This window comes from Muntiacus reevesi, chromosome 4 (assembly GCF_963930625.1).
Source record: "Muntiacus reevesi chromosome 4, mMunRee1.1, whole genome shotgun sequence".
NCBI lineage: Eukaryota > Metazoa > Chordata > Mammalia > Artiodactyla > Cervidae > Muntiacus > Muntiacus reevesi.
Genome location: NC_089252.1, coordinates 128432593 through 128454784, shown reverse-complemented (window position 1 = coordinate 128454784; position 22192 = coordinate 128432593). Strand labels below are relative to the sequence as shown.

Here is a 22192-nt window from a genome sequence, read left to right as displayed (position 1 = left end):
TGAGAATCTCTACCACAGTATATGCACGTTTAAATGATTTGAAAATAGTAAACAGGTAAGTAGCCTCCTGAGATGAAGGAATACAGGGGACTTTATCACACTCTGCACTGATGAACTGTGGATTTTAATAGTCCTTTTGAGGTTTTCAAGGATCTTTCTGGAAGAAATGGGGAGGAAAATCTGAATATGAGGTGGAAAATACAGAGATGCATAATTATGTGTTGCAAAATGCAGGTGTTTCTTGGCTGTAAAGAAAAGCTGATTACAATAGCTTTGTGAGTGAACCCAGCAGTTCTTAAAAATGGCATAGTAATACCACATTCAAATGGGCAGGGAACATGATCTTGGTTTTATAAAACTCAAGCTTTGTGGAGGAGATTAGAGGTTTGAGGTTAGAGGTTAGAGGAAGTTCTACAGTCTGAACCTCAGCTAGCTTCCTAAAATTCTTACTCTTGTCCAGTTAGGATGTTTATTATGTTTAAAAGAAAGTTGATATTTAGCTGACTTTAATTTTATAATTTATTGGATAATATTTTCAATCCTTATTCTTTTTTAAAAAAATTTATTTAAGTATAGCTAATCTACAATGTTGTGGTTTCTGGTATACAACAGAAGTGATTCGGTTCTACATCAATTCTTTTCATATTATTTTCCATTATGGTTTATTATAGGATATTGTATATAGTCTCCTGTGCTATATAGTAGGACCATGCTGTTTATATATTGTGTACAAAATAGTTTGTATCTGCTTTTAATCTTTATTCTTAGTTGTTGAAACAAAAAGAGTGTACATAAACCCATACACAGTTTTAAATACAATTATCCTTACTTAAAAGTTAGAAAAGGAATTTTAATAAAAATTGTTAAAGATCTGTTATATTGTTAGATTCTAAAACACAGACTGACGTGAAGTAGATGTCTAGGCCGAGGTACACGTCTATGTGGGTTCTAGTGTTGCTTCTTGAAAATAATGGACAAGCTGAAAAGCCTAAATGGAACATGACTATCTGTCCTTAAAATATGCTGCCTCTTTTTCTTAAGAGCAGCACATGACTTTATCATTCAAAACCTCTAGTCTCTTGTTTTAGTGTTCTGTTTGTTGCTATGCTTGATTTTGGTTTTATTCTTTGAATGTGAACAAAAATGTCTAAACAACTTAGCTAGAGCCAGAACAGACTTGTTTCTGAGAGAAGCTGATTATTCATATCCCACTGAAATAATCTCATGGGTGTCTATAGACGCCAGTGGGAGCACATCCTCAGTTGAGATTAGAGAGCGTATCTTTTAATATCCTCTCATGGAAACCTTTTCCTGTGATGTTGTTGCTTATTGTTCTCATTAACTTTCTGTTACATGTTTCTAAGTACACGGTTTTAAGCACCTGGACTAGTTTACTTGTTTTCATTACATCAAATTATAACTCTGTACTGGCAGAGTGAGGACAAGAATTTCAGGCGTGGGTCAACCTGGAGAAGGCAGTTTCCTCCCCGTGAAGTACATGGGATCAGCATGATGCCCGGGTCCTCAGAAACACTGCCGGCTGGATTCAGGTTAACTACAACATCTGGGCAGTCGAGGAAAATGACAACGGATGGTACAGTAGTTTTGCATTTGTGCTTATAAAGTAAAATGCTTGCTTAGCAAATGCTATCATTCTCCGATCTTGCACAGCTTTCTGAAATTGACTCTTAAGTTGGTTTGCTTTGCTTGAAGTTTGCTTTGCTTTCATCAGACTATTCTCTTTTGTAAATTGCTAATGCATGAACTCACAGCACTTTATTCACATTTAAAAAATAACTTAAAATTAAATCCTAAAAAGGACAATTTTGGCTAATGTCCACATCTAGGAAGAAAAACATCTGCATGATTTGTGTTTCTTTACTCTTCTATTCACCAAGTAAATAATTTGTTTAGAGTTTGGATTTGGACTAAGTGTCCTTAATAAATGGAAATTAACTCTACTGTTGCCCTACATGCTTGAATATTGCAAAGTTTTATATTTCATCTTAAAAACTTGGACTCATCAGATATTTTCATCTCTGACCAAGGCAGAAGGCCTTAAATAAACAAGCACAACCATGAGAAGAGAATTAAACAAACACAAAACCGACAGTAATTTCCCAATTAGTATTTCCTTCTGTGGACATTAGACTTGTGTTATATATTTCACAAAGGAAAACAGCCAATCTGGAGGAGAGAGACAACCCTGAAATTGTAGTCACAAAGTTTTGTCTGTTTGGTAGGCACTGAACAAAAAAGTCCCACTCTCTTTTATTGAGAAAACCACCTATAAATCATTATTTCTTTTCAAGGTGATAGTTATCATGGCCCTTAAAATTAGTTCTAGTATAAGCCATGAGTTTTGATCTACATTTCTTCTAACGTGTTACTATTATGGAATACAATATCAAAGTTCATGAGGAAGTTAATATGATTAAAATGAGTGTAGAAGCTTTTCAATATGGGAGGGGAAGAAAATCCATCATACTGCATTCTCCAAGAGCAATCTTTGCTTCAAAAACAGGAGCACCCAAGGGAACCGTTCCTATTAACACACTTCATCTTAGGAGGAATACACAACTTGAAAGCTCAGTTGAATCACACTGGAATACATTTTCATTAGTAGCTTGGTCTCAAGAAAAGGAATATGAGTGGCTTCTGTCTGAGAGAAAGAAGATCTATTAAGATGTCCAGATCCCTTTATGCAGGGAAAGTAAACCTTTCTCATCTGAAATTTTGTACTTCATCACCTGAGTCCCTCTAAAGCCCTTTTCTCCATTTGCAGTTGCTTCATCAAGACTGCAGAGGTTAGACAACTCCACTGTTCGTACATACTCATGTTGACAAGCCACTCAAAGGAGGCAGCACTGACTTGCTGTGAGTAGTTTTCGTTGGCTGACAAAAACAAACCGCCAAAAAAAAAAAGAAAAGGAATCTACATAGACTAGAAATATACACGATGCTCTCTTTGGTAGGGCCTAGCAGTACAGAAGTGAAATAATAACCCCTTTGAATTTCTAGAGAGTACAAAGGCCTCTTCATAATGTAACTCTTAATCTAGGATTTTCTATCACTCTCTGTCTGCTATGGTTTAAGACCTCTCTATTGGAGGCCTGTCACTATCTTATTTCACATCAATGCGTTGCTACCACCCTTGCTTCTACTTTTTAGGAGCATTTTATATTGATGCACATAGCATTTGATTGATGAGAGTTTGGCATTTACAGAATAAGACACTATTAAGTGAGTATTTTATATAGGGGAAGCTGAAATAGGCAAACAGTATTCTAGTAGGTATCCAGAGTCAAAATAGTAGCAGAGACAGGCAAATGACATGGAGGTGATTTCATTTTAAAAAACGAAAATATAACTGAGAAAATTGAATTGCTGGTATGTTGTTTTTCATCAAAATGATTTATATTTGTTGAAATATATAGGAATTTTAAGTATATCAGATGTATAGCATAGGAACAAAGTGAAATAGCTTTATAACAATGGTGGACAGAATAGAAAACCATGCTGTATAATCATTAAGATATAAGGTATTTGTACTTGGAGAAATACTAGTTGATGGAACCTACTTCCAAAGTTTTATTAAAGAACAGTCCTAGTAAAACTGAGTTTTCCTAGAATATAAATGTCAAGGACATTTTTTAATCTACAACTCTACTAAAATAGTCTACCATGGACATGGATCAATATTTTGGGAAAATATTTTTTAGGGCAATATTTAGAAAAAAATGTGTGCACAGGAATGGGGAGAGGAACAGCTCATCTTGTGCTGTTTATTCATTGCCTTGAACTAAAAGCTCCACACAGTTTACTGATGGTCTTTGGGGCCTAATAGAGGAGCTGGTACGCTGCCTTATTTGGGTCACTATTTGAAGCTGCTGATGATAAAACAAAAGCTTTCAGATAAGAGATTTAATTTCAGAATGTAAAACCCTAACATTAAAAATTTCATTACAGTATACAATTAATAATTTGGCTAAATGAGGTTTTCCAAAATATCATTTATAATAGTTTCTACACATAATATAATAATTTACAAGGAACTGAATACATCACAAATTTACAAATGACTATTTAATAATACTGAGTACTGCTTGCTTCTTAGCTCTTAACTGATGGGTAGAACTACTCTTTAACTATTTGCAATCCGTATTTTGTGCTTGGCACTTCTTATTTCCTAGCTTTTACCATTAAATGGGATAAACATATTTATTTCCAGTAAATTAATCTGGGACAACCAAATTCTATTTTGAGGAACTATCAGCACTTTTGTCATTATGTAATTCAGAACATATTGGGTTGGCGAAAAAGTTCATCCTGCTTTTTCCGTAAGATCTTATGTAAGTGTATGTACATCTGCATGCACTCGGTCGCATCCGACTTTGTGGTCCCATAGACTGTAACCTTCCAGGCTCCTCTGTCCCTGGAATTTTCCAGGCAAGGATACTGGAGCAGGCTGTCATTTTCCCCTACTCCATGGGGAATTTTCGTGACCCAGGGATCAGGTCTACATCTCTTCTGTCTCCTGCATTGGCAGGAGTGTTCCTTACCACTAGCGCCACCTAGGAAGGCCCCATAAAACCGTATGGATGGAAAAGCCTAAATGAACTTTTTGGCCAAGTCAATGTTAATATTTTTCTTGTGCTGGGATAGTAATTGTGATCTTTTCCTCATTATGACTGGAAAGAATCTGTGATGACATATCACTGACCCAGATTCTTTATGTCACTGATGATCACTATGTTTTTGTCACTATTAAGCAACAGTGTCTTTTGAAGACCATATAGAAGTTAGAATAGAGATCTCTTCCATGGAATAGGTCAGCTCAGTGTATTAATGAGCAAGCCGTACATTTTTCAAAAAGGACTGCTGACATTTTCTCTGAATATCTTTGTCTTAACTGCCATACTTTCCATGAAGCTGAGCACATCTTATTTTTGAAGCTTGCCTGCACAAAATTAGGAGCAAATATTAATTACATACAGCTATTGGTTAGCCCCAAGATAACCCCCTACTCATTATCTCTTAGGACAAAAGTGGGCAAGATGCATGGAAGTGCACCAAGAATAGCAGAGGGAGCTTTTCCAGTCTGGGATCTTTCAGTAAACTAATGTCCATTACACATTTTAGATGCCGTCTTTTCAGTCTACTCTGCCTAAAAGTGCACTACCATCTACGAAGACAGCAGTGAAAACCTTTGTGAAGACTGAATTCTAAGGAAATAATCACAAGTAATGGTTCATTCACTGAAATGTGATTTTGGGGGGAGTCAGATATTAAGTTTGATTAGTTTACTACAACTGTAAGAAAATGTTTAAGTCATTTGAATAATAAGCATCATCCACATCATAAATTCTGTACAACAGATGCTTTTATGAAATGGAGCCACTTGTTTTTTCATGTTTTATTGTAATATACTAGGCCTTTATGTATGACTGTGTATGTATTTCTTTTTAAATGTGTACGTCTTATGTAAATGGATATAAATATGATTTTTTAAAAAATAAAATATATGGTTCATGGAGTCTTGAGTGCAAACATTTGACAATTCCAAGTACTGTTTGTATTTTACCATTCCACCATTTTTACAGTTTTTGAATTGTAACAGTCAAATCGGTATGTTTCCTGGAAGCACGCTTCATGCTTCCACATGGTTCTCCTTCAAGTCTGTCAATCCTTAAAGCTGAAAACCTGCCTCTGATCATGTAAAAAAGAATGATTTAACCTGGAACTGGAGCCAAAAATAGACCTTTAAAGGCAATCAGGGATGTCCTATATCTTTAGAAATAGCACTGTGATGGCTCGATCTCCTTTTCAATACAAAACAAAGCCAAACTGTTTACAAGAGTCAAAGCAATTATTTAAAAAAAAATTTATAAAGAAAAAACATTATCTTCTCTTGTTACCTGTGGACCAAGGAACAAAAACCTTCTTTACTAAGAACCACATGTTCATCCAAATATCCTGAACCGCCAGCCAGAAGCACTGTTCAGTGACTGTCAACCACTGCAGAGTCTGAGGTCATCTCCACTGGAAAAAACAAAATCCCCAGAAACCCTTCCTTTTTGTCAATGTAACAGGGCATTAGCCAGACTCATGTCTAATGTTATAAGCTTTTAGCCCAGAAGGCCTTGTTGGGACTTCCCTGAAGTCAGTCTTATCAGAGGAAATAACTGAAAGACAGAATGATTAACATATATAATGTATAAAAGTATAGAAGACTAATCTCTTCCCTGTGGCTTTATCTGGTGGTGTTAACTGTTGTTTATTCTTTGTTTATATGGGAGATTTCAAAGTAAAATCTATTTAATAATATCATTTATCTAACTGCTAATTTTCTGCTGCTTGATCTTATTAAGAGCAAGACCTGTCATTAGTAATTCTTTTTTTTTGTATTTAATTTGCTATGTTTGCACGTACATTACATTTGTTTGGATGTCGATTTTTGTTTAACAGACTCAGTCAAAAGGTAATGGTAACAGAAAACCTCTCCATTGTCAATAAAAAAAAGTACTTCCAGTTCTCTGTTTAAGCTTTGTTTTCTAGTCACATATAAAGACTTACTCAAACTATAATGAAAATCATTCTTTTTAGTGATTCTTAATCTAATATTTATCTACAAAAGTGAGGCTGCCACAAGAGGGTGCACTAAACTTGCTCATGAAAGTGATTTTAAATTTTCTAAAAATGCTGCTTGATTAGAAACAACGGGAAAGAGTTCATCTGAATATGGGGATCTTGACTTATAGAAATGAAATATAACATAGAAATTATGGTATCATAATAACAAACTAGATTTGTATCTACTGTTATGCATGACTTAATTGTGTAATAGTTTTTCCCCTTTAGAGATCACCTAGCAAGACATATTAATCATTCAGAATAGACTCTAACATACAGAGATATAAGAGATCCAGTTACTTACCTCAAAACCCATAAAAAAAAAAACATAAAATATTCTTCAGTGTATAAGATCATTTGTGTCAGATTCTAAAACCCAATTAATTAAGCTTAGAACCTTGGTTTTCTTGCTTTTAACCACCATCATCATGAATTTTTATGTTTTTAATAATCAGAACTTTTACAAGTGTAATTTCCTATAAATAAAACTGCTCCTTAAATGTAAAACAGCTCTCATTTATATATACTTAGTACATTTTAAAAAGCAAACTAGTTTAATTAATTGGCAAACACTTTTGTATAGATTTTTAAATATTTACATTTTAATTTTTCTAATACCTTACAGTAAAAAAATTCTATGAAATGACAAAAGAAGATCATACAGAATTTATTTCAGCAAATTACATTTTTTAGTAACATTAGTGTTATTTTTAAAGACATGTTTAATTCAAAGTATTTTAAATACTATCGAGTGAAAGTACCTTGTAGTCAGTATTAAGATAGAAAATTCCTTTTTTTCCTTCAATATTTAAGCGATCTGATGACTTGACTGTATCTTTCTTGCCCCACATTCAGTCTTGTGAGAATAACAGTACTTTCTCTGACCCTGTACAGGAGATCAATTTCCTCAACCAGATACAAGAAAACATTACTTGCCCGGTCTTGTGCAATGTTTTCCAATTCCACTCAATGGGAAAATAACTCAAGCCTGCTTGCTGAAGTGTCTTCTCCAGGAAAAATGTGCAAGAGGATCAAAGACAATCTTTACACAATTCTTTGATCTGCCCGAGCTTATACCTCACAAATGAACTGCTAAAGAATGTGCCATTTCAAATTAACTGAATTTTATATGAAAAACAAGGCAATACATCTTAATGCTAAGACATTAAAAAGTGTATTATTTGTTAAGATTACAGTTGCGACAATAGATAAAACATACCGAAGAGAAGAGACAGTTTAAGGAACCTAACAGCTTCAAATTATAAATTGAATATCTATCTAATCAGTTTAACTCAGGCTTCTAAAATAAAGGGAACAATTAGATGAATATATTTTTTAGGTATAACAATCAAAAAGTCAATTTTAGCAAATAACAATTTACTTTGAGAAGTCATTTGTTTTATAGTGTACGATCCAAAAACTCCTAACATGTTCAGAATGTCTTCATACAATTTGTAAGCAATTTTTATGGAACAAACAAGTAAATAAGCTCATCTATTATCTCTCATATATATTTCTTCATATGTTACCAGACTTTTATGTTAGGACAATTGCTCTTAAAATAACGTTACTGATGGACTGAAAGATTGAGGAATACTTTGAGAACCATGAAAGACCCAATAGGTATGGCTTTTTTTTTTTTTTTTTTTTTTAGTTTGAATGTATTCTTTAACAACTGATACCATGTAGAACCCTAAGTAAACCAAATATTTAATTATCTGTATATACTCTGGTTAACTGGCACAAAGACTCATTTCTAGTTATTTTTTAATGCTCAATAATTTTACAAAAGTTTAAATAGAAAGATGTGCTTTGGATGTGACAACTTTTTTTCAGTGAGTTATTTTAAAATTAGAGATTTCACATAAAATCTGGAATTTTGGTTTCTCTTAAAACTCCTCCTGGTCTTTAGCATATGTACAATGTGAAAAATTTTACATTTCTTCCTTAAGAGCTTTCCTTGAAAGTTTACCCATTTCTACATCATTTCCTTTTTTCCAAAAGTTGAGATCATTACAAAGCATATAGTCAACTCTGAACCTGAAAGGCTAAGAGGGGCTGCAGAGAGGCCTCATCTGCATGACTAAGAAGAGACTGGATTGGATTAACCGGCCTCTCTGCTGTCTGCCAGGCCTGTGACCGCCCTTGACTAAGGACACAGGGCTGAAGACAGCTGCACCTTTGTACCCAGCTGTTCCCTTGGGATGTGTGAGGAGACAAATTCTCCTACCTAGAAAATCCTGTCTCAATGACTATCTGGAATTCCCATTTCACCCATTTAAAATAACCAAGCCTGTGGGCATCTCAAGAATATTCAAAGATACTCAGAACTTCTATAAGAAAACAATAACTGTTTTCTGACTTCAACTTGAGGTTTAGGTCTTGGATCAAAGCTGCAGAGTCCTAATTTCAGGAAGAGGCTCGATATTAGTGTCATTTTTTTGGTGTGGGGTGGGGGTTACAATTTATAAAAATCACACATTGGGTATATTTTTCTTAAATGGAAGTTCTGGAAAATCTATATAATGAGTATGGTACAGGCAACTGCTGACAGTGCTCATTGGGCTCATCAAACAGAAGGCATGGGTCTTACTAGTCTTCAAGTACATTTTTTTAGACTAAGCCCTACAATTTACATTTCAGTTTGCATGTTATTTCTATTTCTGGGAAGTAATCCTAAAAACTTACTCCAATTAGAAAAGTGACTCGAAAAAGAAGAAAAAAAGTCATGAAGCCTGCTTCAGCATGTCTTCTATGTGCCCAAAAATTCCAGGATCTTCAATTGTAGGAGACACCTAGAAAGATCAGAGTCCGATGAAAGTGCTTTCATGAACCCCTTCCACTCTCTATACAATTAAGCAGTTCCATGCAATTTTGTATTCCCTATTATCATATACACATGGGAAGGTTCAAAATCAGCAGACTTGAACTTAATATTTTAAAATGGCTTCCCTGGTGGCTTAGACAGTAAAGAATCTGCCTGCAAAGCAGGAGACCTGGGCTCGATCCCTGGGTCAGGAAGATCCCCTGGAGAAGGGAATGGTAACCCGCTCCCTGGAGTGGGATTCTTCCCTGGAGAATCCCATGGACATAAGAGCCTGGTGGGCTACAGTCCATGCAGTGGCAAAGAGTCGACATGACTGAGCGATTAACATTTTAACAGTAAAATAAACGGTTCAGTTAGAAAACTGTCAGTCCTAAATGCACTGTGCCTAGTCACTCAGTCATGTGTGTTGTCAGTCCTAAATGGTACTTTCTTTATCAGTCTTTCAATGAGCCTCCATAGAAAGAATTTTTTTTTTTTTGCTTTGCCCATACAACCACTCTTTATTGTTGTATCACTTTTTACAAAATTTTTATGATTAAAAATATGTATATCTATGCATATATAATGTGCTAAATTAAAAGAATGCATATGCTTGAATCAGCTTAAATACCCTAAAATAATTTTCACTCAAAGCAGGAAAGATAATGAGCATATATATCAAGTTAGAACTGTTAAAATATCTATAGCCAGTCTCAAGTGTTTGCTTTCTCACTAACAGTTACTATTGACTGCAATGAAGCAAAATTTATCCTTAATTTAATAAGACTGAGTTTCCACAAGTTTGTTTGAAATGAACTGACATATTCACTAATATTTTATTAAATAATAAAAATATTTTAAATATTTTTACTTTAAAAATTTTTTTAATTAAAAAAAATATTTCACATACTGGCTCTTATAATCAAAGAATATGATCTTAATGTGTTTCCTCCAAAACCTCATTCCTACAGACAGAATGGCAATGCAATCTCCTCCTTAACATTAAAAAAAAAAGGTACTATTATGTATTTTTTAGGGATATAATTCATGATTGAGAACCATTTAAAGAGTTTTGTTGACACCAAAGAAATGGGGGAAAACATTTCAGAATGAAGCACTAAACATCCTTGATAATTTACCTTATATGGCTTGCCATTGACAAGGGCAGAGAGAGCTGAGCGGGGAATTTTGCCAGATCTGGTTTTGGGTAACTGTTTGACAAACACCGCTTTCCGAAAAGCAGCCACGGGACCAATGCTCTGTCTAACGTGTTTCACAATTTCTTCTAAAACTTGTTCCTCTGTTGTATTTATATCTAGGGAGAAAGTTCAGATGGTAAGCTCTGAGTTAACCTTAATCATTCAGGGCCCAAACAGTCAGGGAGGACAAAGACAACTTACCTTTTTTCAACACACAGAGGGCTAATGGGATATGACCTTTCAAAGAATCCTCCTTCCCAACAACAGCACAGTCGGCCACAATGCCAAGGGAAAGGATAGACTGTAATTTAAAAAAGCATCCATTTAGATATCTATACACATATATATGCAGTATATATAATTTCAATTGGGGGAAAAAGTAAGTGACAGGGAACTTAAAAACCCAGAGCTGCCTCTGTGAAAATGACTATCAATTCACTATTCATATCTTTATGACTGAGGTGAATGGTTAAGATCCCCATGTAGCCACTCACTAAAGACGCAGTAATTAAGACAATTGCTTTAGCTTACCTGGAAAGTAAGGGAGTGATTTCTTCATCTCAGTTTATTAATGAAGTCAGGGAAACTATGCAGTGGATGCCACTTGGGAACAAATTGCAATGGGCCTTGGAAAACAGGTGGCCTTATGGTGATTTGACTTTAGGGCTGGCTACCAGAAGAACCCCAAATCATGAATAAACAGTGACTTCATTTCTCTTCCTGAGTGCCCACCTATCCAGAGAGGATTTTCCAAGAAGTGGAGAGAGAAGTTGGACAGAATGGAAAGCCCTGACATCAGGTAATCACCATTGTTGAGCATACATTTTCATATTGTTCACCCTAAGCTCTAGAAAATGGGCTTCCTCGGTGGCTCAGACTGTAAAGAATCTGCCTGCAATGTGGGAGATCTGGGTTAGATCCCTGGGTTGCAAAGATCCCCTGGAGAAGGGTATGGCAACCTACTCCAGTATTCTTGCCTGAAGAACCCCCATGGACAGAGGAGCCTGGCGGGCTACAGTCCATGGGGTCGCAAGAGTTGGACTCAACCGAGCGACAAAACACAGCACAGCACAAGCTCTAAATGCCGCGAAGAGCAAAGCAATTTCTACCTGGAATCATGAGAACCCACAGAATAGAGTAACCACATGAAATACAGGCGTTCAGGATTAAAAAAAAAAAAAACAACATTCTGCTGTGAAGGGACCTTTAAAAATGAATGTTCAAAAATTCCTTTTCCATGAGATTAATATACATTTCTTATGACTTCTCTCCTGTGGGAAGCGACTGGTGGCCATCGAAGGCTGAGTTTTCAAGGAAGGTTTTCCCACACATACTATATTTATGGGGCTTCTCTCCTAGAGGAGTTGTGTGATATACATTTCAGTGACTCCAAACCCTCAATGGCTGGAGAAAACAGTAAGCAAACTTGTAACCAAGGGTTACTGTGGCAGTTCCCATTCTTTCTTGAGCAAACATTTATGAATACCTCCTAACCTCCAACCCCCTATATTGCAATAGGCTTGGTGGTGAGCAAAAATAGGCTGGGTACTGTCTTAATACTACTTGCAGTTTAGAAAGGAAGGCTTCCCAGGTGGCGCTAGTGGTAAAGAACCCCTCATGCCAATGCAGAAGAAGGAGGAGAACTGGGTTCAATCCCTGGGTCAGGTAGATCCCCTGGAGAAGGGAATGGCAATCCAATCCAGGATTCTTGCATGGGAAACCCCATGCACAGAGGTGCCTGGGGGCTCAGCCCCTGGGGTCACAAAGAGCTGGACAAGACCAAGCAACTGAGCAGGCAGAGAGTGATTAGACCAAGAGGAAGATGGGGGCAAAACCCAAGGGAAGCGCTGGGCATGTACCATTCAAATATAAAGGAGATCAGTGTGGCTGGAAGTTCAGTTCAGTTCAGTCGCTCAGTCATGTCTGACTTTTTGTGACCCCATGGACTGCAGCACGCCAGGCATCCCTGTCCATCACCAACTCCGGAGTTTACTCAGACTCATGTCCACTGAGTCGGTGATGCCATCCAACCATCTTATCCTCTGTCAACCCCTTCTCCTCCCGCCTTCAATCTTTCCCAGCATCAGGGTCTTTTCAAATGAGTCATCTCTTCACATCAGGTGGCCAAAGTATTGGAGTTTCAGCTTTAGCATCAGTCTTTCAATCAGTATTCAGGGCTGATTTCCTTCAGGATGGAGTGGTTGGATCTCCTTGCAGTCTAAGGGATTCTCAAGAGTCTTCTCCAACACCACAGTTCAAAAGCATCAATTCTTTGGTGCTCAGCTTTCTTTATAGTCCAACTCTCACATCCATACATGACTACTGGAAAAACCAAGGCTTTGACTAAATGGACCTTTGTTGGCAAAGTAATCTCTCTGCTTTTTAATATGCTGTCTAGGTTGGTCACAGTTTTTCTTCCAAGGAGCAAGCATCTTTTAAGTTCATGGCTTCAGTCACCATCTGCAGTGATTTTGGAGCCTCAAAAATAAAGTCTGTCCCTGTTTCCATTGTTTCCCCACCTATTTGCCATGAAGTGATGGGACTGGATGCCATGATCTTAGTTTTCTGAATGTTGAGTTTTAAGCCAACTTTTTCACTCTCCTCTTTCACTTTCATCAATAGGCTTTTTAGTTCTTCTTCACTTTCTGCCACAAGGGTGGTGTCATCTGCATATCTTAGGGGATTGATATTTCTCCTGGCAATCTTGATTCCAACTTCTGCTTCTTCCAGCGCAGCATTTCTCATGATGTACTCTGCATATAAGTTAAATAAGCAGAATGACAATATACAGCCTTGACATACTCCTTTTCCTATTTGGAACCAGTCTGTTGTTCCATGTCCAGTTCTAACTGTTGCTTCCTGATCTGCATACATGTTTCTCAAGAGGTAGGTCAGGTAGTCTGGTATTCCCATCTCTTTCAGAATTTTCCACAGTTTGTTGTAATGCCCACAGTCAAAGGCTTTGGCATAGTCAGTAAAGCAGAAGTAGATGTTTTTCTGGAACTCTCTTGCTTTTTCGATGACCTGGTGGATGTTAGCAATTTGGTCTCTGGAAAGCCTAGAGCAAAAGTGAGGATGGTGGGAGAGGAAACGCAGCTACAGAGGCAGGAAAAGGGCTGTGCCTGGGAAGGATTTTCTTATTTTAGTAGCATTGTCTGTGTTCATTCACCTCTGACTCTTTGCAACCCCTGGCACTGTAGCCCTCCAGGTTCCTTTGTCCATGGGGTTGCCCAGGCAAGAATACTGAGTGGGTTGCCATGCCCTCCTCCAGGGGATCTTCCTGTCCTAGGGATCAAACCCCTGTCCCCCAAGTCTCCTGCATTGCAGGCGGGTTCTTTCCTGAGCCAGTGGGGGTTTCCCTTTAGTAGCATTGGAAGGTGGTAAAGCACTTTCAGGAGGTATGGAGGCTATGCAAGATCAGAATGGATTTTTTTAAGATTTTATTTTTTTTCAAAATAGTTTAGCTTCATAGCAAAACTGAGCAGAAAGTCCTGAGTTCCATGTATCTCCTGTCCCATTTACACACAACCTCCTCGTCAGCAAAATCCCTCACCAGAGCAGTGCAGTCATTACAGTGGGGGAGCCACCACCAACACCACTGTCACCCACTCCAGAGCTGACATCGGGCTTGGTGTACATTTCGTGGGTTTTATGCCACATAGCCATGATTACAGTACCCTACTGGGTACATTCACTGCCCTAAAAATCCTGTGTTCTGCCTGTTCATCCCTCACTTCTCAATAACTCCTGGCAACCACTGATCTTTTTTACTGTCTCCAAAGTTCTTATCCAGAACATTAATATATTTGGAACCGTTCAATACGTAGCCTTTACCGATTGGCTTCTTTCACTTCAGCGTGGATTCTGAAAAACACAGACTTACTTTGGTCTCCTCGTGAAGAATAAACAAAGGGTGTTGAATGGGGCGCCATAGTTTACACAGGGCAGACCCCAGAGAGGCTGTAAGAGTAGGCTGAGGTCATAGGAGGGGGTATAAAAAGATCCAGGGTTTTTTTAGAGGTAAAATAGATAAAACTTGATGATAAATGGGATATGAAGCAAGAAGTCAAAGGGGTTAAAGATGATTCTGTGGCTTTGGCTTGAATAGCTGGTGTCATTTTCTAAGCCAGAAAATGCTAGTGGAGGGCTAAGCTTGGGAGGAAAAATCATGTGTTAAGTCTTGGAAATATTCCATTTGAAGTACTTTTAAAGATATCCAAGTTGAGGCAGTTGGGTCTGAAGAGTCTTTACCTTAAAATGTGTATCTGAATGCAATTAATAATCATGAAAGCTATGGACATGGATGAGATTATTTGGAGACAAAGCAGGGAGAAAAAACGGCAAAAGCCTAAAAGAACTCTGATACCTAATGACCGTACGAAGAAGGAAAGGCTGACAAACTCAACTAAAAAGTTACATTCAGAGAGGGAAGAGAAGAACCAACAAAATTTGACATGCCACTAAAAATCCCTAACTTTCCACAGAAAAAAGTTAAAAATTAGTCCAATTAGTCCGAAAATGAGCTTTCTCTTCTCCAAACTTCTAGAAGCCTCGATGAACTGCTAGAATGTTTGATACAAGCCCAGTGGACTGTCACACACTGCCCCTAATTAAGCATGCAAGTCAGCATTTCCCATATCCTATCACTAGCATCAGTTGTGAGATAATTCAGTGGTGAGGCTTGCTATCCATATAGTTTTTGACTCCTACAGTGCTCTGGATAGTATGAGTTAAATAAATGATTTTTACACTACTGTTTTATTAACTTCACTGCTGAGGTAAATGTGTCCACACCCTCTCCTTCAATTGGTACAGACTCAAAAGCTTCTGCAAAACACACTATGCAGATGATAAAATACCACCTTCTCTCACTGCTTCAGCATGAACTCTGAAAATATTTCCAACAGCTTTCCCATTTGTTAAAGTCTTATTTACTTTTCAGTCCATATGTTAAGAGTAGAGACACATTTTACGCGAGAGTTTTGTTTGGGCAGTTCGTATTGACAGTTGCCGATCATGGAAGACAATACCCTCTCGATAGCACGAAGGCCACTGACTTGCTAGGTTCAATTTAAGACTTTCATTCCAATTTAAGACTCCCTTCGTGGATAGAGAAAAATAACTTAACCTAGCTAACCATAGTTTTAATTGTCAAAAACTCACGTACTGAAGTGTTCACTGGTGCTTCTATACCTGAGTTTTTAAAGTTTTAGTTTAAATCACTGTTTAAAAATCATACATCCAGATATTTTGTCACCTATCCAGTATGACTGTGGTTCTAACTGAATTGAACAACAAAAGCTTCTAATGTGCTATTATTTCACCTTGTTATTTTAATTTCCATCCTCAGTTGCAGTGTTTTTAGAATAGGATGGGGAAATGCTGACTGGTTTTTCTGTAAGGGCTGAGAGTATTTTAAAATCAGAAGTAATATATAACACAATTGTAGTATCAAAGCGTCCCGCTTTTGCAGACTGAGGACAAAGTCTTAAAAATCTGTGACAAACATGTCGTTTTCCAAAATTCCACATCATCTGTAGATAAAGTTCATTATAGTGGATAAAACATTATATTAATCTATCAGTGCTAAAAAGATGCCATACAGGCAGGAGGCAGCTATCTATGTTGGCTCCACAAACAGTATTTGCATGCCAAATAATGATTTCAACAACTGACTCGTTAAAAAGAAAAGCATCAAAATATGTCTTGGCAACATTTAAGAGACAGAAACCAACCAAATGTCCTAAAGAGGGGGAAAAATCAAAAGCCACATTCATATATTCCCTCCATATAAAATCCATGAAGCATCTGTAGTGATCTGGCACTCAAGTACCCAAAATGTGATACAACTTAAAAGGTGATTGTTTCGCCCAAAGTAAGCACATAAATGCTATGGTAACAAACGGTCTTTCTTTGTTTCTGGGGTACTGCCATTTTTGTGTAAATTCTAATGAATTTTACGGTTTTAGTTGGCTAAATTACACAGGTTTCTCAATTATGCTTTAGATAATTTTAGAAAAATTAGTTTAAATCAAGCACCCTGGTAAGATGCAAGGAGCCACTCTGCAGTGGAAGATTGTCTCTGCAGTAGGAAAAGGAGGAATATTGTTTTCTTTGCTCTGATACTGAAGTGATCTAGAAAACTGTCAGCTTCCACATCTTCATCAATATTCACATCAGTGCCTAGAAAAATATTCAGCAATTTCACAACTGTTTAAATCAATATTCCTTTTAATATTGGGTGGAAATGAAATTGCATGGCATCTTTGTTGAATGCATCCTTTATAGAAATGTATCCAATCTTGATGAAATCATTCCTAAAATAGCGAACAAAATAGCTAACTTGGAAAAACAAACAGTGACAGTTTGGTCAGAACAAAGGGCAAATTTTATGTGAATGCTCCCCTAGGCTTTGAAAGTGAGTGTTAGTTGCTGGGTCATGTCCAACTCTGCGATTCCATGGACTGTAGCCCTCCAGGCTCCTCTCCCCATGGGATTCTCCAGGCAAGAATACTGGAGTGGGTAGTCATTCCCTTCTCCAGGGGATCCTCTGGACCCAAGGATCAAACCTGGGTCTCCTGAATGGCCAGCAGATTCGTTACCATCTGAAGCAACCAGGGAAGCTCTAGGCTTTAAGTACAGTATTTTAATATCAGATTTCCAAGTTCCCAAGGATACTCCTAGTATTCTTTAACAAACTAAAACTTAAGTTACAAGCAAAAGAATGAAATCAGGGAGCCCAATTTGCTCCCTGCAGATGTCTTTGCATGAAAAGATCTGCTCTCAAAAGTAAAAGAGCTAAGCAGAAGGACCACAGCCTAGTAATCTGGGCTCACAAGACCTGAACTAGGAGATTCAGAACACAACTTTTTTAAGAATACCCTGAACTTCCACCAGAAGTCCCGGCTGTCCAGCTAGATGCTAGGCTTTCAAAGATCAACTGTTCAAAACAGATTTGGTTATTACTTAATATCTATAGAAGGCATGCATTGAGATCTGCAAGAATAATGTCCTCTTAAATTTCTAAAAGTCATCCTAGAATTCTCTTTTCTTATGGTGGGGCTTCCCTGGTGGCTCAGTGGTAAAGAATGCGCCTGTAATACAGGAGACGCAGGTCCGATCCCTGTGTCAAGACGATCCTCTGGAAGAAATGGTATCCCACTCCAGTATTCCTGTCTAGGAAATCCCATGGATCAAGGAGCCTGGCAGGCTTACATTGCATGGAGTCACAGGAGAGTAGGACATGACTTAGCGACTAAACAACAATGTTGAGAAGAGAAAGACACATATTAATAGTTCCCTGATATATTTTTGATATAGTCATTTTAGTAGAATTTCTCTTTGATTTAGTCTTATATAAGGTAATAAACTGTCAAATGGTACCATGGGAAAATAAAAAAAGCTCAGATATTTTCACTGTATATAAAAACAATAGTATTTTTATTTCTACAAGTAATAGTCCCAGCAGATTAGGACACTCAAGTCCTATTTCAAAAAATTAGAGTAGAATCCAGTATTCATTGCTGAGAATCCTGAAAAAGCATTTAAGGATAAAACTTGGGGCACTGTAGTAAAAGCTGGTGATGTCATCAATATAAACATCTCGTACACATATTATCAATTTGTTAAGCAATTTTCCTAGGGCCCAGGAAAAAGCCAGTAAAAATATTGGCTCACAACCCTCTAATAGATTCTAATATGGAGAAGACAAATGATATGAATTAAGATATTATTAATAATTTCCTTATCAGACATAAATATGCAGTAAAGAGAATCATTTCATTCATATGAAGGGAGACATTCATCTCAAGAAGGCTTAACCCTGAGAGCTGTCCTGTTGTGAGCTCTAAGTACTCTTAAGACCCACTGGCAAAATTATTAGATGCCATGGGTCCTGTCCTTTTTTTTTTTCCAATTTTGCTATTTTTAACTGCCTATCTTCTGCTTGCCTCACTCTGCTGTTACATACAGTGAGAAGCATGTCAGTAGAAACATATCAAAGTACAATATATATTTGAATAAGTTGGCATTTTTCATTCTAAAAATAAAAGAACTAAGAATTTCGACTGATAAGAGTTATGCATATGTAAGCTCTGTATTTTGATCAGCTGAGTCTGGCAGAAATGCAGGTGAATACTGGAGGTAATCTGTGAGTAAGAAATTAAAAGTTCATGCACCTGGAACCACCTTTTGTCAACACGCCAAAATACATGAAGTGTAAATTTCAATTTCAGGTTATCACAAAATTCACAGTTGGTTAAAAACAAGACAATATTATAATAGCAGGTAAAAGTCACATGTTCCAAAATATGTTATAAAATTATTTCCTTTTACTCAAATAATATCACACTGACTGTCACTAAAGGGGAAAGAAGGCCTACATGACAAGTAGTGTTAAGTCATTAAGTCTGAGCTGAAGTATAACCTTTAGAGAAAGTGATCATCTTTTAAGTAGAGAAAGGAGAACTAAAGTATGTTTCTGCATACTCTGATCATACTGCATTATCAGTCATACTATGTTAAGCATTTTCTTTCATCTATATGGCAGTGTTTCCCATTTCATCCAAAAATTAGTACGGGTTTGGCTTCAAAATAACGGAGTAGATACATTCCACCCTATCACTTCCACTACTTGCAGTGGAATACTCTGGGCCATAATTTGTGGAAGAAGACTCCATCGGAACTTGAGAGGCAACCCAGTGGTTGAGTCCCCTGCTTTCTGCCTGCTCAGAAGCTTTTGGGTTTTGTTGTGGTTATGGTTTGTTGGTTTTGCCTCCTATATATCCTGGCTTGGGTTCTACAGCAGTCCAAAATATGGATAACTGCAGACAGAAAAAGCCCTAGAAATGCTTGCAGGGTCTACCCAGAGGTATAGGAAAAGAAGCAAAGCAGCTGGGGAACAGAATCATTTCATTTTATCCTCCCTACTCCAACCCCGATGGCCACCAGCCAAGAAGCAGTGCGCCTCTTCCTTCCTGTAGAGATGTAGTGACCTTGGAGACCCTCCACGCCTCTCACCACAGATCCGTGGCCTTCCCCTTCTCCACCATCACTATGCAGCAGATCCTGGGGCTGGAGCCCCAGGCGCTCCCCTATCCTACACCAGGAGAGCCTGGGAAGATCCGGTATCAGTTGCCCTCCCCACTAATGAACATCCAGTCCCTGAGAGTGGGTCCCTCTTGATCCCTCTGTCCTATGCTAGGCAAGTGCTAGCAAAGAGACGAGTTCCTTCCTCCCCTCAGGGACTCTGCAGGACTGAACCCTGGGAGGGCTGCCAGGAGGCTGAAGCCCTGACTTTATATTGAGTAGAACAGTAAGAGCCTTGAGAACCAAAAGGAGAAGGTTGCAGAGAGAAAGGAGCTAAAAAAGGGATACTTTAAATCCAAGTATGATGCCTTGAGCCTACTCCCAAAATTGTGCATACATGAATCCCACCAGAATCAGCACAACAAAAATTCTAAGCATGTGAGTTTCAGATTGGCCTCTGGGAGAAAGATACAGTGAGATGGACCAGAATAGCACTGTAAAGGCTTTGGAAACAAGACTGACCCTGGAACCACAATCCACAGAAAGTAAGGACATGTGGTCTGATCTGAACTGGGCTGACCATTTGCTAAAAGAAACAATCACAAGAACATAAATCCAGATGACTTTAAAAGGATCCAGAATATCATAATGTAAAATTACAGGACATAAAAAGAATTCGGAAAACCTAAACACCTCAGGAAAGGAGTATTTCAAGGCTGTATACTGTCAGTTTGAGTAAACTCCGGGAGTTGGTGATGGACAAGGAGGCCTGGTGTGCTGCGATTCATGGGGTCGCAAAGAGTCGGACATGACTGAGCGACTGAACTGAACTGAACTGATACTGTCACCCTGCTTATTTAACTTCTATGTAGAGTACATCATGAAAAACGCTGGACTGAATGAAGCACAAGCTAGAATCAAGATTGCCGAGAGAAATATCAATAACCTCAGAAATGCAGATGACACCACCCTTATGGCACAAAGTAAAGAACTAAAGAGCCTCTTGACTAAAGTGAAAGAGGAGAGTGAAAAAGTTGGCTTAAAGCTCAACATTCAGAAAACTAAGATCATGGCATCTGGTCCCATCACTTCATGGCAAATAGATGGGAAAACAGTGGAAACAGTGACAGAGTTTATATTTTTGGGCTCCAAAATCACTGCAGATGATGACTGCAACCATGAACTTAAAAGATGCTTGCTCCTTGGAAGAAAAGTTATGATCAACCTAGACGGCATATTAAAAAGCAGAGACATTACTTTCACAGCAAAGGTCCATATAGTCAAAGCTATGGATTTTCCAGTAGTCATGTCACATGATGGATGTGAGAGTTGGATTGTAAAAAAGGCTTTTGAACTGTGTTGTTGGAGAAGACTGTTGACAGTCCCTTGGACTGCAAGGAGATCCAACCAGTCCATCCTAAAGGAAATCAGTCCTGAATATACATTGGAAGGACTGATGCTAAAGCTGAAACTCCAATACTTTGGCCACCTGATGTGAAAAACTGGCTATTTGAAAAGACCCTAATGCTGGGAAAGACTCAAGGTGGGAGGAGAAGGGGACAACAGAGGATGAGATGGTTGGATGGCATCACTGACTTAATGGACATGAGTTTAAGTAAACTCTGGGAGTTGATGATGGACAGGGTGGCCTGGCATTCTGCAGTCCATGGGTCCACAAAGACTCAGACACGACTGAGCGACTGAACTGAACTGAGCTTCTTTAAAAAAGAAAAAACACCTCTTTAAAAAAGATGCTCAACAAATGCCAAACCCAAGATGATCCAAGTATTAAAAATACCAGATAAAAATTTTAATGTAACTATTGTATCTGTAGGACAATGTTCCCCAACCATTATGGCACCAGCGACTGGTTCATGGAAGCCAATTTTTCAATGGAATAGGGGCGGGGGCAAGGGGTGATGGTTTCAGGATGATTCAAGCACATTGCATTTGTTGTGCACTTTATTTCTATTATGATTACATCAGCGCCACCTCAGATCATCAGGCATTAGATCCTGGAGGCTGGAGACCCCTCCAGTGCAGGGAAATAAAACTTTTCTAAATTTCTCGTTGCTCCTATAAAAAACCTAGCCTTCTGAGACTCTTCAAATGCTTTGAGAATTTGATCAATAGCTGTTGGTTTAGTTAATTGCTCTGATATGACAGGATAATAAAATTTTCTAATTTTCCTGGGCTACACAATGCTTACAGCCTAGACGAGATCCCCGGGGCTTTCCAGGTGGCACCAGTGGTAAAGAACCCATCTGCCAATGCAGGAGACTTAAGAGATGCTGGTTTATCCCTGGGTCAGGAAGATCCCCTGGAGGAGGAAATGCCACCTCACTCCAATATTTTTTGACAGGAGAATCCCACAGAGGAGCCTCATGGGAACCAGTCCATGGGGTCAAAAGGACAGACTGAAGCAACTTTGCATGCAAGCGCAGACTAGATCCCTAGGTTAAACTCATATGGTGCTGAGGAGAGGCATTTACATGTCAAAAAAGACGGTTTTAGAAGTTGGAAACAC

General features: G+C 38.1%; 2 protein-coding genes across 6 annotated transcripts in view; one reads left to right on the top strand and one right to left on the bottom strand.

Moving 5' to 3' along the window:
* Positions 1 to 5431, top strand: part of PPFIA2 (PTPRF interacting protein alpha 2) — a 472755-nt gene extending 467324 nt beyond the window's left edge. For 2 of the 4 annotated variants that reach the window (XM_065935474.1, XM_065935476.1), the window contains exons 29-30: positions 1435 to 1594; positions 5143 to 5431. In XM_065935474.1, the coding sequence (XP_065791546.1) occupies positions 1435 to 1594; positions 5143 to 5171 (189 nt within the window). In that variant the 3' untranslated portion in view covers positions 5172 to 5431. Of the gene's footprint in view, positions 1 to 1434; positions 1595 to 2785; positions 2845 to 5142 lie in introns of those variants that run through there. The other 2 variants (XM_065935473.1, XM_065935475.1) reach the window with 1 other exon arrangement.
* Positions 5432 to 7284: 1853 nt separating this feature from the next.
* ACSS3 (acyl-CoA synthetase short chain family member 3) overlaps positions 7285 to 22192 on the bottom strand; it is a 162395-nt gene continuing 147487 nt past the window's right edge. For both annotated transcript variants that reach the window (XM_065934157.1, XM_065934158.1), the window contains 3 exons: positions 10840 to 10939; positions 10579 to 10754; positions 7285 to 9428 (listed from right to left, as the gene is read on the bottom strand). In XM_065934157.1, the coding sequence (XP_065790229.1) occupies positions 9360 to 9428; positions 10579 to 10754; positions 10840 to 10939 (345 nt within the window). In that variant the 3' untranslated portion in view covers positions 7285 to 9359. The remainder of the gene's footprint in view (positions 9429 to 10578; positions 10755 to 10839; positions 10940 to 22192) is intronic.